The sequence below is a fragment of the Canis lupus genome, chromosome X (assembly GCF_003254725.2).
Source record: "Canis lupus dingo isolate Sandy chromosome X, ASM325472v2, whole genome shotgun sequence".
Lineage (NCBI taxonomy): Eukaryota > Metazoa > Chordata > Mammalia > Carnivora > Canidae > Canis > Canis lupus.
This window is the reverse complement of record NC_064281.1, coordinates 38,155,783-38,169,956: the sequence shown is the minus strand read 5'-3', so window position 1 is coordinate 38,169,956 and position 14,174 is coordinate 38,155,783. Positions and strand designations below refer to the sequence as shown.

Genomic DNA, 14,174 nt, shown 5'->3' with positions numbered 1-14,174 from the left:
TCTGGATACTCTGTCCAGTGGTTCCAGGAAACTTTCCATTAACTTGTAATAATTTTCTCCTTTCCGTTTGCATTTTTCTCTCGTGAGAACTCCTGTCATTAAGATTTTGGATGTCCCAGATTTGGATCTCTTCTTTCCCCAATTTTCTCTTTGTCATAATGATAGACACACTAAGGAATTTTTTCAACATGATGATCGGCTTCTTCCACTGCATCTACTTACTATTATCAGATGCTTTTCTTTATTCCAAGAGTACATTTTAGTTTGAATGTTCCTTTTTCTGCAGTCTTCTGTTCTTTTTTCATGGATATACTATATCCTCATCTCTCCTCTTTCCCTCTGCAACCTGAGTTGTCTTTGTCTTTCTGATTCCTTTTTTTTTTTCTGTTGCTGTTTTGGCTTCTGTCTTTAATGTTGAGAGCTCTTGGGGAGGTAGATCTTGTTGATTGGTGGGTTTCGCTGCCCAAGTCTATGTCCTAGCACCTCATTTTCATTAGGTGATCTCCAGAAGCTGGAAGCTGGAGATCTTTCTGGGACCACTGAGAGGATCAAGAGAAGAATATTATCTTTTCCTGCTAGAATAGGAGGGGGGTGGAATGGGGGAAAAGAGGGTCACTGAAGCATGGCTATTGGTGTTCTAGAAATGGGAGAGGGGAAGTAAGGAGGCTGATGGGCTCAAGTTGAGTGTGTAATGCTCTCCTCTGCCCTTCATTATGCTTCAGCTCCCCCAGACTGAAGCTCTTTTAGTTGAATTTCTTTGGAAGAGGACCATGTAGTGGAAGATACTTGGGCCTCCAGCTGCCCTTGCCTTATTCAGGCTTTGAAACAGCCCTTGCTTTCATTGCCACACCATGTCCTTGCCTCTTTTGGCACCTAGAGTCTGCATTTGCTGAGCATCTTGGGAGTTTTGCCATCTACATTGGCTAATCTCTTAAGGTGGCCCCTGTCTTCAGACATTTAGAGTTCAGCTCCCCTTCCTCAGTTCTGCCAAGTCCGTTACCAGTCTTTAGTCTGCTTTCCATTGTGCAAAAGATTGTGAGATTCTTGTCCACTGTTGTCTTTTGTCCACAATTGTCATTGTGGGTTATTACCTATTTTTATTCCTTTATTTTTGTTTTGGTGAGCTTTTGGTGGGACAGGGAGAGAAATATATTTGTGATCAATCCATCATAAGTAACTGCAACTCTGTCCCCTTCCTAAGAGCAGATAATTCTTCCAAGAAGCACTGGCTAGTTTTATCCCTTTTTAATTGAAAGATTCTTTGTTCTTTTCTCCCTTGCTCCTTTTGTTGGGATTTCCATATCCATTGAGATCCTCCAAGACAGAACTGAAAAGAAAAACTTGGAGTATTATACCACATTAGCTCAGCTCTTCCTGCAGCCTGACTCTGGGTCTTTGCAAAGATCAAATCTTTGAAACATTTTTCCTCAGGAAAAAAAATGTTTAAGATTTTATTTATTTGAGAGAGGAGGGGGGAAAGAGAGAGAGCATGTGTGAGCGCAAGCTGAAGGGGGGGCAGAGAGGGAGAGGGAGGAGAGAATTTGAAGCAGATGCCACACTGAGTGCAGAGCCTGGCAAGAGGCTCAATCTCATGACCACAAGATCATGACCTGAGCTGAAACCAAGAGTCAGACCCTTAATTGACTGAGCCACCCAGGTGCCCCTTTCCTCAGAAAAATTGTATACATTTCTAAGCTCTGTACTCTTCCATCTACAGCTTTTGATCTTTCCTGAATATCATTTGATTCAGGAATATCCTTTCCAGATAGCCTGTGAAATAGGTAAATGTTTAGGTGTGTTGAGTCTGACATAATCATTATTAGTTGGGCAGGGAAAGTGGCTAGGGCCCTAGGGTAACAGGTAGGCATGATATAAGACATATTGGTAGCAAGGTGTAATTTTATAGAAATTGTTCTATAAATTTCAATTGCCATCATCCAGGGCAAATGCAGATTTAGGCAGGGGGACTCGGTTAGCCAAGAGGAACTTCAGAACGCCTTTCTGAAGAAGCAGCACTTGCATTGAGGCTTTCCAGACAAAGGAACTAGAGGGTGCAAATGCTTTGCATTTCTGGGAACAATCTTGGCATGCTCAGAGAACAGGAAGAAGGCAAGTACACCTGGAATGTCACAAACAGAGAGTTTTCAGATGAGATCAGAGAAGGCAGCAGTGGCCAGATTGCATTAGGGTTCACCTTGTGTTCTAAGTGGATTGGGAAGCCATTGGAGAGTTCTAAGCAAAGAAGTTATTGATCTGGTCTATGGTTTAGAAAGCTCATTTTGGTGGAGAGATGTGTCTGCAGCCAGGTCCGAGTAGAAGCAGCCAGACCAAGCTACCAAGCTGTTGTTATAACCCCGGTGGGAGTTGATGGTGGCTTGGAATTAGTGAGCGGTAAAGGGGGTAGAGAAAGAGATTTGTTGTTGTTTTTAAAGGTTTTATTTATTGAGAGAGAGAGAAAGAGAGCAAGTACAGTAGGGAGAGCTGCAAGAGGAGAGTGAGAAGCAGGCTCCCCAGGCAGGGAGCTTGATGTAGACTTGTCAGTCTACAGGACCCTGGGATCATGACCCAAGCCAAAGGCTGACACTGAGCAACCCAGGTGCCCTGAAAAAGAAATTTGTGATCTGCTATGGTGGTAGAACCCACAGGACTGGATAGTAAATTGTATGTGGGGGTGAAGTCTGACGGAATCCCAGATCTGTTTGGTAATCTTTTACTGGGTCCCAAATTACTGGGATATTAAACTTCTGAAACCTCTAGGATTAAATAAATGTCTCCTGTAATTGATGTAATGGGAGTTTACCAACCATTAAATTCTGTACTGTAGGAACAGATAGAGAAAATTAGTTCATTGGTGATCTCATCCAGTCTCCCGATCTGGTGGCTTTCAATACCATCTATATGCTAATGGCTTCTATATTTCTATGTTCAACTTGAACTTCTTCCCTGAATTTCAGACTCCTATGTCCAGCTGCCCCCTTCCCATCAAAATGTAACATACCCAACAAAACTCTTGATTTCCCACGCCACCTCCCAGCCTGTGGCCCCTGCAGTCCTTCCTCTCTCTGTTAGGACAGCTGTATTTTTCCAGTTGGTCAAGCAAAACCCTTGGGGTTGTCCCAAGTCCATGCATTCTCTCTGTCTCTCTCTCTGCCTCTCTGTCTCTCTCTCTCACTTTTTATAATCCTTTAGGAATCCTCTACTTGGGGATCCCTGGGTGGCTCAGTGGTTTAGTGCCTGCCTTTGGCCCAGGGCATGATCCTGGAGTCCCGGGATCGATATATATGATATATATATATATATATATGATATATATCAAAATATATTCAGAATCAGGGCATCTGGGTGGCTTAGTCAGTTGAGCATCAGACTCTTTGTTTTGGCTCAGGTCATGATATCTAGGTTGTGAGATCAAGCCCTCACGTTGGGCTTTGCACTCATCAGGGAGTCTGCTTGATTCTCTCTTTCCTCTGTCCCTCCCCCACCCTCAATCTCTCTAAAATAAATAAATCATATATATATATATATATATATATATATATATATATATATATATTCAGAACTGACCACTCCTCAGTGCCCTCCACTGTCCCCACCAACATCTAAGCCACCCTTATGCCTCCTCTGGATCACTGCAAAAGACTGCTAGCTGCCCCCCCCCCACCACTTTGGCTCTGCCCCAGCATTCTCTTCCCAATATATCAGTGAGAGTGATCTTTAGAAAAGATAACTTCAACCCCGTTAACTGCTCTGTGTACAGTAGGCTCCAGTGGCTCTTAGTTTTCCCCAGTATGAAAGTCAAAGGCCCTCCATGATCTCATTCTCTGACCTCAGCTCCTACTCAGAGTATTAGGGAATACTTGTCTTCAAGGCTCCACGCTAGAGGAAAGTTTCTTACAAAACATCTTTAATTGATTGAGTTTTAGTTCTTCTCCCAAAACACACACAAATAAAAGCCATAATGGTCCAGCATTTTGGCTACAAAGATTTCCATAAACAGAGCACGTCCTTTCAAGGAGTTCAGATGGTGAAGAAGCCAAGATCTCGAGGATAAACAGCAGTAGGGGGCAGCACATTGGAGTTGTATCCCAGAATCCTTGGCCAAAGAAAATGTACACAAAAAAATGACTGAATTCCCTTTCTCCTTTTCTGATCACTCTGTTTATTCTCCTTTGTGTAGATTGATGAGACTATGTGACTTCGTCTTGTAACATTTAAGTTAAAACTGCTAATTTGTATTAGTTTATAAATAGGAGCTGTTATTTTCTGTAATCCCAAGGACCAAAAAAAAAAAAAAATAGTCTTTTGACTGGTTCTGAGTATATGTTATTTTCCTGTGTTGATTATCACCAGGTTTTCTTTTAATTTATTATCCCCTGTTCATCCTTACAGCAGAATCTTGTGCACTTCACTTGCTGACTGGAGGGGCATGTTGAGTTGAAGGTCCCGAGAGGAGCAGGAACCCTGGCAGGGTGCTTGGGAACCATACCTTTGTCTTTTCTTTCACAAAATGATCTGATATGACCAGTGTATGTTTAACCTTAAAAACTGGCAGAGTGTGGTCAGATTAAGAATAGGTGGCATTGAGGTATTCTACTAAGAAGTAGTTTGCTTGTGTTTCAGTCATGCCAGCAATTGTGTTGAAATTACTTGTCTTAATGGCCAAAACTCTATTACAGTTAAGGTTAAATTTATGCCAGTGTTTTCTCTTAAGTGAAAATGGGCTTAATATTTTTTCTTATAAATCTAAAAACAATTATGATGATGATACAGAGAAGCCTAAAGCAAAAAGCAAAAAATGCGTTTCTCTTCCCAGAGATAGCTGTTTTCAATACTTCCGTGTATTGTTGCTAGAATTTTTCTTTGCTTTTTTTTTTTTTTTTTTTTAAGTAGGCTCCACATCCAGCATGGACCCCGACATGGGGCTTGAACTCATGACCCTGAGATTGAGACTTGAGCTCAGATCAAGAGTCAGATGTTTAACTGATTGAGCCACCCAGGCGCCCCCAGCCTTTTTATATAAATACATACCTCAAGTGAGATTATAATTCTACAGACTATTTTGTAACCTCCTTTCTGCTCAACAATATATCATGAACATATTTCCATGACAGCATATGTGGATTTGAATAACCCTTTTTTATTCTCTTGCGGGGGAGGGGCAGAGGGGGAGGGAAAGAGAGAACCTTAAGCCAACTCCCTGGTGAGTGCAGAGCCCAATGCGGAGCTTGATCTCACAACCCAGATATCGTGACCTGATCCAGAACCAAGAGTCAGATGCTTAACCAACTGAGCTACCAAGGTGCCCCCCCCCAATAACTCCTTTTAATGGCTAGATAATAAATGATAAAAATACTTTTTTATTTTTCCTAAAAGTATCTTAAACAAAATGAATCTAGGCTCCCCTTAAAAATTTAAAAGGCATGCAATTTAAGAAGCAAGATTTTATTTTACTGACCTAAAGTAGCAACCGTATTAAATTAAGAGGGCCCGCAGATACTCTGAACAAAATGGTCTCAGTTACTGAATAAGCTCATTTGTTTCTGTGGCAACTGCAGCACATCTTTTATTGAGCAACCTACTAGGTGCCAGCATGAATCTAGGTGCTGGGGACACTGTGGTGAATTAGCTGCGTGTGGGTTCTCTGCTTGCAAAGAGTTCACACTCTTGAGGGTTAGAATCTGATAATAAACTAATAAGAAATAAGAAAAATATCAGGTATTGAAACATGCCTGACATTATGTTTTCACGGTGGCATTTAAGCTGACATTTTGGTCCTGAATTCTGTAGATTGAGCCAAATTATATATTATAATTATATTTTCAGGTTTGAAGACAGCGAAAAACAAATAAATTATGAGTCATTTTTCTGTGCCCTGAACTGGAGGATAAATCCGATGCCTGAATTGGAAGCAACGTTGTACACTAAAGAGGTAAAATGAACACCTGTTTTAAAAACCAGCTGTGACTACCTCCCTTACATTTTTAATGTCCTTTATCTTAAAAATTATTTTTCAGCATAAGACATTAACGTCAGTGCTTTTGGAAAACACGGATGTATTTCTGGGTATTTGTGTTAAAGACTAATTCACTTTCCATGCTGAGCGAACATCTGCTCTATAAGAGCATGACTTTTCTTATGCAGCTGAATTTTTTTTAACCTCAGTCGCATCCAATTATATGGAAAATAGGATAATAAGTTACAGTTATAAATAGATATAAACACTGTTATCAAGGGATTCAGCTAACATCATCATGAGCAAATCTCAAATGGTGCATATGTCAAGAATCCCCAGTATGTCTGTGGCTGTGCAAACAGGTTTGCCTTGGGTGAAACAGTATAGTAGGGGGATGCACATTTCACAGTGGAGCCAAATTTAAAATAAAAATTCAGTAGAAAAATGCTTGGTTAGGGAAAACAAAGTTCATGTGATCGGGTGGTGCTCTCAACATTGTGGAATTGTCTGAATTCTCAAAGATCTCTTTGGACCAATTGTCTTTAAGGAGTGGGTGGGTGGATGGTGGTTTGTTTATATTTTAACATGCTCCAGAAATTGATTTTCTTGGGAAAGTCCCTTGATAAAGCAAATGTCATGTGGTGACTCCTAGAAAGGAGGCATTTATTCCTCCCAGTCTCTGCTGACCAACTCATTCTGGCCTGAACTGGTCTGGTGCCCCAGGGGAGTTCCCTCAGGCATGCAACTATTCTGGAGTGTCAGGCAGCCTTAGAACTTCCAGATGGTTGAGAGACAGTGGTGGCCTTCGGAGTCAAACATAACTAGGGTTGAATTCTGACTCTGCCACTTACATAGTTGAGTGACTTTGGGTTATTTAACTCGTTCATTTATAAATTTAATTCTCAGACAAATCATGAATAAGTATCCACTCTCAGCAGGTCCTGTGCTCCTTGCTGGGGTCCAGAGACGAAGGTCATTGTTGCTACCTTTGCCCCCCGCCCCCACTAATGGCAGAACCAATACATTCATGATTTGGAGTATGGCATGATACAGCCTGCATGGGATGGAATAGGATGAGGAAGGAGCTGTTGGGGTTGGGTTTGGGGGAGACAGGAGGTCTTCTCAGGGGAGGTGATGCTTGAGATTTCAGTGATGAATAGGAAGAGTCAGCAAGGGATAAAAGTGGCATGGTATAGAAAGGGATTCCCTAGCAGAGGCTCTGGGACAGAGGACAGCATGGCACTTGTATAGAACCAGAAGGAATTCGTGTGGCTGGAATGAAGGCACAAAGGGAGGAATAGAGAGGGATGAGGCTGGAGATACCTTCAGGAGTGAGGTTTGAATATTGTCCTGCAAGGTCTGGAAACCCATGGGACGGATTTCAAGGAAGACAGTGACATGATCAGGTGTACCCTGGTCCTAGAGTTTGTCCTGGCTGGATGGTGGGCACTTTGGAGAGGTGCCATGGAGACAGGTCTGTGCCCATTGGGAAGCTCTTGGTGTACCATTGTCACCATGACAACTGCAAACACTTAAAGCATGTGCGAAATGCTACCCTAAGACCTGAAAATCTATTAGCTGGTTTAATCCTCGTAGCAACCCTGTGAGATAGGTACTCTCATGATCCCTATTTTAGAGACGAGGAAGTTAGAGAAACAGCTTCAGTGTTTCTGTGTGATAAGTGTGATAAAGAATTATAACTCAGGTCTGTTGTACTACAAAGAATAAGAAGAAAAAAAATTCTTTTTTAATGTGATTATGGTTAAAGATTCTAGATTTCATTAACTAAAATCCAAGATACCATCACAAAAGCAAATCAGTACTGTCCTTTGGTAACCTTTTAATTCTCATCTATGCAAATATTTAATGTTGTATATAAAAAAGAAAAAGGATAGATGGAGTTTCTGTTCTCCCTTCTCACCCAATATCATAGTATTCTGTGCCAGATATCATCCATTTGTCCCATTAGGACTTTTCTCCAGCTCTTCCTCCCCTGTTCCGAGTCCTGGGCCGCTGACCTTTATGGGCTGAATCAGTGGTCCCCTAACCCCCTGGCCTCCAGTTGGGTTGGCCAATGGGATGCACCAGCAAGAGAGTAGAGGGGGATGGGAGGGGAGAGAAATCCTTTCCTCCCTGCTTGTCCCAGAAATTGACTGCCTCCTCCATAGAGCTGCCCACCATTCTAGGTTCCAGTAACCACCCTCTCTTGCCCCTTTAGCCCCCGGTGGTGGCACTGGCTCTCTGTTGCTCTTGTCCTTGAGGGACCAGAGGATCCCCTGTTGGTTTTCCTAACCGCTTCCCACAACTTTGCAAATCGTCACTGTATTAAATTCTTCTCAACTTACGCAGTTTGCTCATGTCCTCTATTTCCTATGGCACCCCAAATGATGCGCGGGCTGCCACTTGCAAGATGGCAACTGCCTCTGTTGTATTTTTCCTTAGTTCCTACTTCCCTGCCTTTCTGTTCCACCCAGCCCACCACCCCTATGTTCACCCATATGTTGGGGGCTTCATTCCTGGTTGTACAAAAATATAATTCTACCACATGCATTTATTTATCAACGGTGTGTTTTTCTTACCCCACTACATCATGGGCAATCTCTCTAGTTTAATATGTATAGACCCGAGCCATTCTTTAATAGCTGCAATATGGATATAGAATGATTTATTCATCCAGTTTTCCGTTGATAGGCATTCAAGTGATTTTTACATTTTTGCCTTTGAAAACGTGGGAGTTATTACTTTAATTTTTATTTGCCTGCTGACTGAATTTGAATGAAATTTAATGACCTTTGGATACGACAACCTGCAGTAAGATACTTTTTTCATAGCAACCCACTATGCACAGATACAGTGGAACCAGAGTTTTGTGAAACAGTACTATTCTGACTGCATGTGTGTGGCATAATGTGTGATCTTGTCTTTCTTTCTCTTTTCCTTCCTTTCTTTCTTCCCTCTTTTCCTTTTTTTTCTCTCTTCCCCCACACCCCTTCTTTCTGTCTTTCGAATGTCATTTTTGAACCATTAAGTTGACTTTAAGGGCCCACAGAAAAATCACCACCCACACTGGAAGAGGGGTCACTCCATGGGAAGGTCTAAGATCCACTTTCCCCTTAGCCGCCTCTCCCCCATTTCATCCCTTGCATGCTCTGTGACTGGGACATGAATCGGAGTTCAGATCCTTAGCTCTGTGATTGACCAATTGGCTGACTTTGTGCAAGTCACTCAACCTTTCAGGTTTCCTTCCCTCAACAGTGGAGATAAGAATAGTACTTCCGGGGCACCTGGGCAGCGCAGACGATTAAGCTTCTGACTCTTGATTTCGGCTCAGGTCGTGATCGTGGAGTTACGAGATCAAGCCCTGGTCAGGCTCTGTGCTCAGTGCAGAGTCTACTTAGGACTCTTTCTTCCTCTGCCCCTCCCCGCTGCATGTTCCCCTGTATGTGTGTGTATGTGTGCGCATGCACACGCACACTCACTCTGTCTCGTGCGTGTGCATGTTCTCTGTCTCTCTGAAAGAAAAGAAAGAATGAATAGTACTTCCATCGGGGTAGTTGTGAGGATTGAGTTGATTCACGTGAGACACCTATCACCACATCTGTCCCTTAATAAGGGTTTAAATGTTAGCTATTTTGTAAAATAGAGAGGTCTTACTTCCTCAGCTGAGGCAGCCAGGCCTTGAGCAGACACCTTCCAGGGCTAAGATCAACAGGAGTATAGCACCAGAAAAAGGGCCCATGCTTCAGCAGTGGGTTCTTCCAGTTGTTAGTCATATTCAGTGAGAACTTTACACTTTGGGTCTCTTATCAGCTCTGCTCACCAAGCCTCAAAGCAGTTCAGTCTGTGAGAGACGTTTGGAATGGGCCATTTCTTTTTCGCCAGTTTAAGAAAGAAAGGAACATAGGTATAAAATGGTACCGATTTAACTTAATAATGAGAACGTAACTAGATCCCAGAGTCTCCAGCACTCTGGTATTCCTCAGCTTGTTATTGTTTCATAAAGAGGATATAAGATAGCTTGGGAATGTTACCAGTGAGTCTATAATCTCATGTGAAAATATTTAGTGGGAATGGGTTGAGCGTAATATTGCAGAGTTGATACTGTACAATCAGTAGTGAAAAAGCACAGTATCTCCTGAACCATGCAAGTTAATGTCTGATGATGCGCTGAGACACTCGAGTCAGAGCCTGTCAAATTGATTGGGTTCTCCAGGAAGCAGGTGGAGTTTTACATGCAGGAGGTTTATTTGGGAGCATTCTTGGGATCAATATCTGTGGAAGGGAGAGGAAGGACACGGGAATGGACAGAGGGAGCAGCTGATGCAGCCCCACAGAGAGCTCTGGAGCTCGATGACCTTTCAGAGCTGTCCTGAGATGGACCAAAATGGCTAAGCCTTTATTTCCATGGGTTGCTTTAGGAAAGGGTATGACCTTGGATAACGTGACTCTTTGCAGCCAAGGCAGCTCTGTAGCTGAGGCGATCCCTGAAGGGGACTCTCAGCAGCCAGACAGCCACGTCCTTCCTCAAAGGGATCCAGGATGGTGCATAATAGCTTGGCAACCAGCTGTTCTTGACGCTCTTGGTTTTTGTTTTTATTAAGGATAATGAATATACAGTATTGTATTAGTTTCAGGTGTATAACATGGTATTTTATACACGTTGCAAAATAGTCACCCATGTACCTGTCACCATGCAATGTTATTGACTGTATTCCCTCGGCTGTACATTACATCCCTGTCTTAGTTACAACTGGAAGATTGTACGTCTTAATTCCCTTCACTATTTCATCCATCCCCCCCTTACCTCTCTCCCCTTTGGTGACCATCTGTTCTCTGTAGCCGTGTGTCTGTTTCTGTTTTGTTTGGTTGTTTTTTTAGATTCTACATATAAGTGAAGTCGTGACAGTACTCGTCTTGTTCTGTCTGGTGTATTTCACGCAGCCTAATGCCCTCAGGGTCCATCTATGATGATGCAAATGGCAAGATCTCCTTCCTTTATTATGGCCAAATAATATTGTATTGTATCTCTATGCCACAGTTTATCTGTTCATCCATTGTTCATCCATCAGACACTTAGACTGTTTCCCTATCTTGGTTTTTTTTAATAATGCTGCAGTGAACATAGGGATGCATATGTGTTTTTGAATTTGTGTTTTCATTTTCTTATAATAAATACCTTGAAGCAAAATTGCTGGGCTGTAGGGCCTGTTTTTAATTTTTTGAGGAACCTCCATACTGTTTTCCACAGTGACTGCACCAGTTTTCATTCCTACCAACAGTGCATTTTCTCCGTGTTCTTGCCAACACCATTATTCCTTGTCTTTTTTTTTTTTTATAAAAGCCATCCTGACAGGTGCAGGTGAGGTCTCATTGTGATTTGCATTTGCATTTCCCTGACGGCTAGTGATGTTGAGGATCTTTCTGTGTACCTGTTGGCCATCTGGATGTCTTCTTTGGAAAAATGTTTGTTCAGGTCCTCTGCGCATTTTTTAATCCAACTGTTTGGTTTTTTGATACTGTGTTTTAGGAGTTCTTTATATATTTAGGATGTTAGCCCCTTATCAGATACATCATTGGCAAATGTCTTCTCCCACTCAGTAGGTTGCCTTTTCATTTTGCTGCTCATTTCTGTTGCTGTGGAGAAGTGTCTTAGTTTGATGTAGCTTGTTTATTTTTGCTTTTACTGTCCTCGAAGCCTTTGTTGATCATTCTTGGTATCAACTGGGGGCCTGACAACGGGGCACAAACGCCTCCCCACCCCTGCTCCTCTGTCATCACCTGAGCTTTTGCCTGTGGTGGGGAGTTGACAACAGAGTGGGTATGCTGCAAGAGGCCACAGGAGGAGCCAGACCAGATGTATAGGTCTGTGGGGGCCCAGTTGGGTAAAGAAAACGTCTCACTTAGCGTTTTGGAGATTGCCAACATTTGGGAAAATTTGCCATAGCCAAGAAGTCACACGTGAGACTTCAGGACAAGATCCACCAGGTTGTAAGAGTGACCTAGCCCTGAATGTGACACAACAGATTAAAGTCCTGTTGAGAACAAGGAATAGCAGGCTGAAGTCCAGTGTGGAAGCATGGCCCAGGTGGAGGCCAGGGGTTGGGCAGCCGCATGCTTCCTCTAATGTATGAGCTGGACAGGCTGGCTCTGGCTGAAGTTCCAGAGATGCTGCAAATAGCTCTCTAGAAGTTACTACAACCAGCCACTACTTAGAAGCTGGACATCTTTACTCCTGTCCTGAACGTCGTCCTCAACACAATCTCTTCCCTTAACTGGGGATCTTACTGAGAAATTAAAAGGGACCCCCTGGCTGATGAAAGGTGAGTGGACCTCAGTACTAGATTCAACACCAGTTATGTTGGTTTCAGTATTAATGGACAGGATGGATGGTCGGGGTAGGGGTTTGAGACACCTTCCCAGTCTAATCTCATTAACTGTAGTGTATGGGGTGATCATGGAGGGGCCAGACCAGAGGAACAGGACTAGTGGCTTCAGCTACCTAGTGGCTGAGTAGGAGGCAGGTCTGGTACACCGGACATGGGATTGGAAAGGCAGGACATCTCTCCAAAACAGGTGGCACGGTGATGGGTTATCAGTCCTTTAGTTAGCACTTATTCAGCAGTCAGAGAAAGCCAGTTAGCAGGCTTGAAGTAAGCCTTTAGCCCCACTCTCGGGGACAGAGCTGGCTAAGTCCCCATACCAGTGAGGTTCTAGTAGGAAACATATACACACAGAACAGTCAAAGGAGTCAGGGATACAGATTTAATGGGACTGTTGACAGGGGAGTGGGTAGGATGAGTGCAGTGAAGCACTCAGGCACCAGCCAGAACAGGAAACCATTACCATCCATAGGTCTCAAGAAGCAGAGAGGGGCCAATAGTAGTGGAGCCCAGTGGAAGAGCTGGAGCAGTGGCAGCAGGTAGAGGAGGGTAGCCACTGCCAAACCCTGGCCAGGCAGTGAGGGGACAGGGGGGACAGGAGGTGGAAGCAATACCCTGATCTCTTGCTGCTTCTCATTGACTGGACCCACCCAGCAGCCAGAGAACAAGGAAGCTCGGTGAATAACAGAGTCCACAGAACTTGGCTTACTCGGGCGGTGAGGCAGGGGAGGAGAGCAGAGAATGACTCTTCTAGGGTCAGAGAATGACCCAGCATGGTCTGTTGCCAGAATAAAAAGCTGGGCTCAAGTACACAAACCTCACAGCCAGGGTGTCAGACCAGGTCCAGGTGACAGCTCCTGGTGCTCGGTCTGCTGGATGATAGTCCCCCAGTCTCAAATGGGGCTCCACTACATGTAATGGTTAGGTGGTCTCAGCTAATAGAGCGGGGGTCCAATGACAAACAAGATTTACAAGGGGGACCGTGGTCTGTAGCCAGTCTAGCTTTTGATTAGTCCTGCTCCCCTTTGGTGAGAGATTTCCCTATGTGGCTGGGCGTAAGCTGACTGTCACCTACCATATGACTCTTGACTGTGGCCTGTAGCCTGAATTCTCAGGAGCTCCCTTGGCTGGGCCTCCACCTGGCTCCTGCTGCAGCCCATGCTGAGCCACTGGGGTTATGATTTACCCCCACTCTATTATGGGACTATCTACGGTCCCAGCGTGTTGCCCTGGCGCTGTCAAGGCCAGGAGACCCCATTTCCATTCTATTGTGCTCGCTCGCAGATGGTAGCTGTAAAACTGGCAAAATAGGTCCCGCTGCTTAGAGCCTGTCTGGTTAATCTCAGAAGTCACATTTTAAAAAATAACACTAAATCGGTTCTCGTATAAACTTTATAACTGGCACTGTGTGACTGGCGTCTTATCTTTTGACATTTCTGAGAAAAATTGGATGTGGCTTCATTTTATGAGCACTGAAACTGCTGGACCATTAGCAATTGGCTCTAAAGCCCTCTCCTGCCACAACAGGATGATATATGGCCTCAACAGTGGGGAGGTGGGGGCAGGTGGGGTGCATCTTGGGATACATCTTAGGACACCCTACTTGTTGAGGATCTCCTTTTGGTATTTAGAGGGTGGAATATCTTATGACATGTTATTGTCCCGATCCTGAGAGAATTAAAGATCATTCCCAATTTATAGACAGGAAGCTGAGACTCAAAGGCATTCCTAAAGGTAAAGATTATATAGTCAGGGGCTAGTGCCAGCTCTTTAAATAAGCAGTTATTTCTAGGATTTGAGGTTGAATTTAACAGTTGAAATAAAAGACTATTAGTCATTCT

At 43.6% G+C, this 14,174-nt stretch overlaps 1 protein-coding gene across 2 annotated transcripts in view; it reads left to right on the top strand.

Moving 5' to 3' along the window:
- EFHC2 (EF-hand domain containing 2) overlaps positions 1-14,174 on the top strand; it is a 195,008-nt gene that overhangs the window by 171,526 nt on the left and 9,308 nt on the right. For both annotated transcript variants that reach the window (XM_025468792.3, XM_025468796.3), the window contains one exon: positions 5,824-5,929. In XM_025468792.3, coding sequence (XP_025324577.1) covers positions 5,824-5,929 — 106 coding nt within the window. The remainder of the gene's footprint in view (positions 1-5,823; positions 5,930-14,174) is intronic.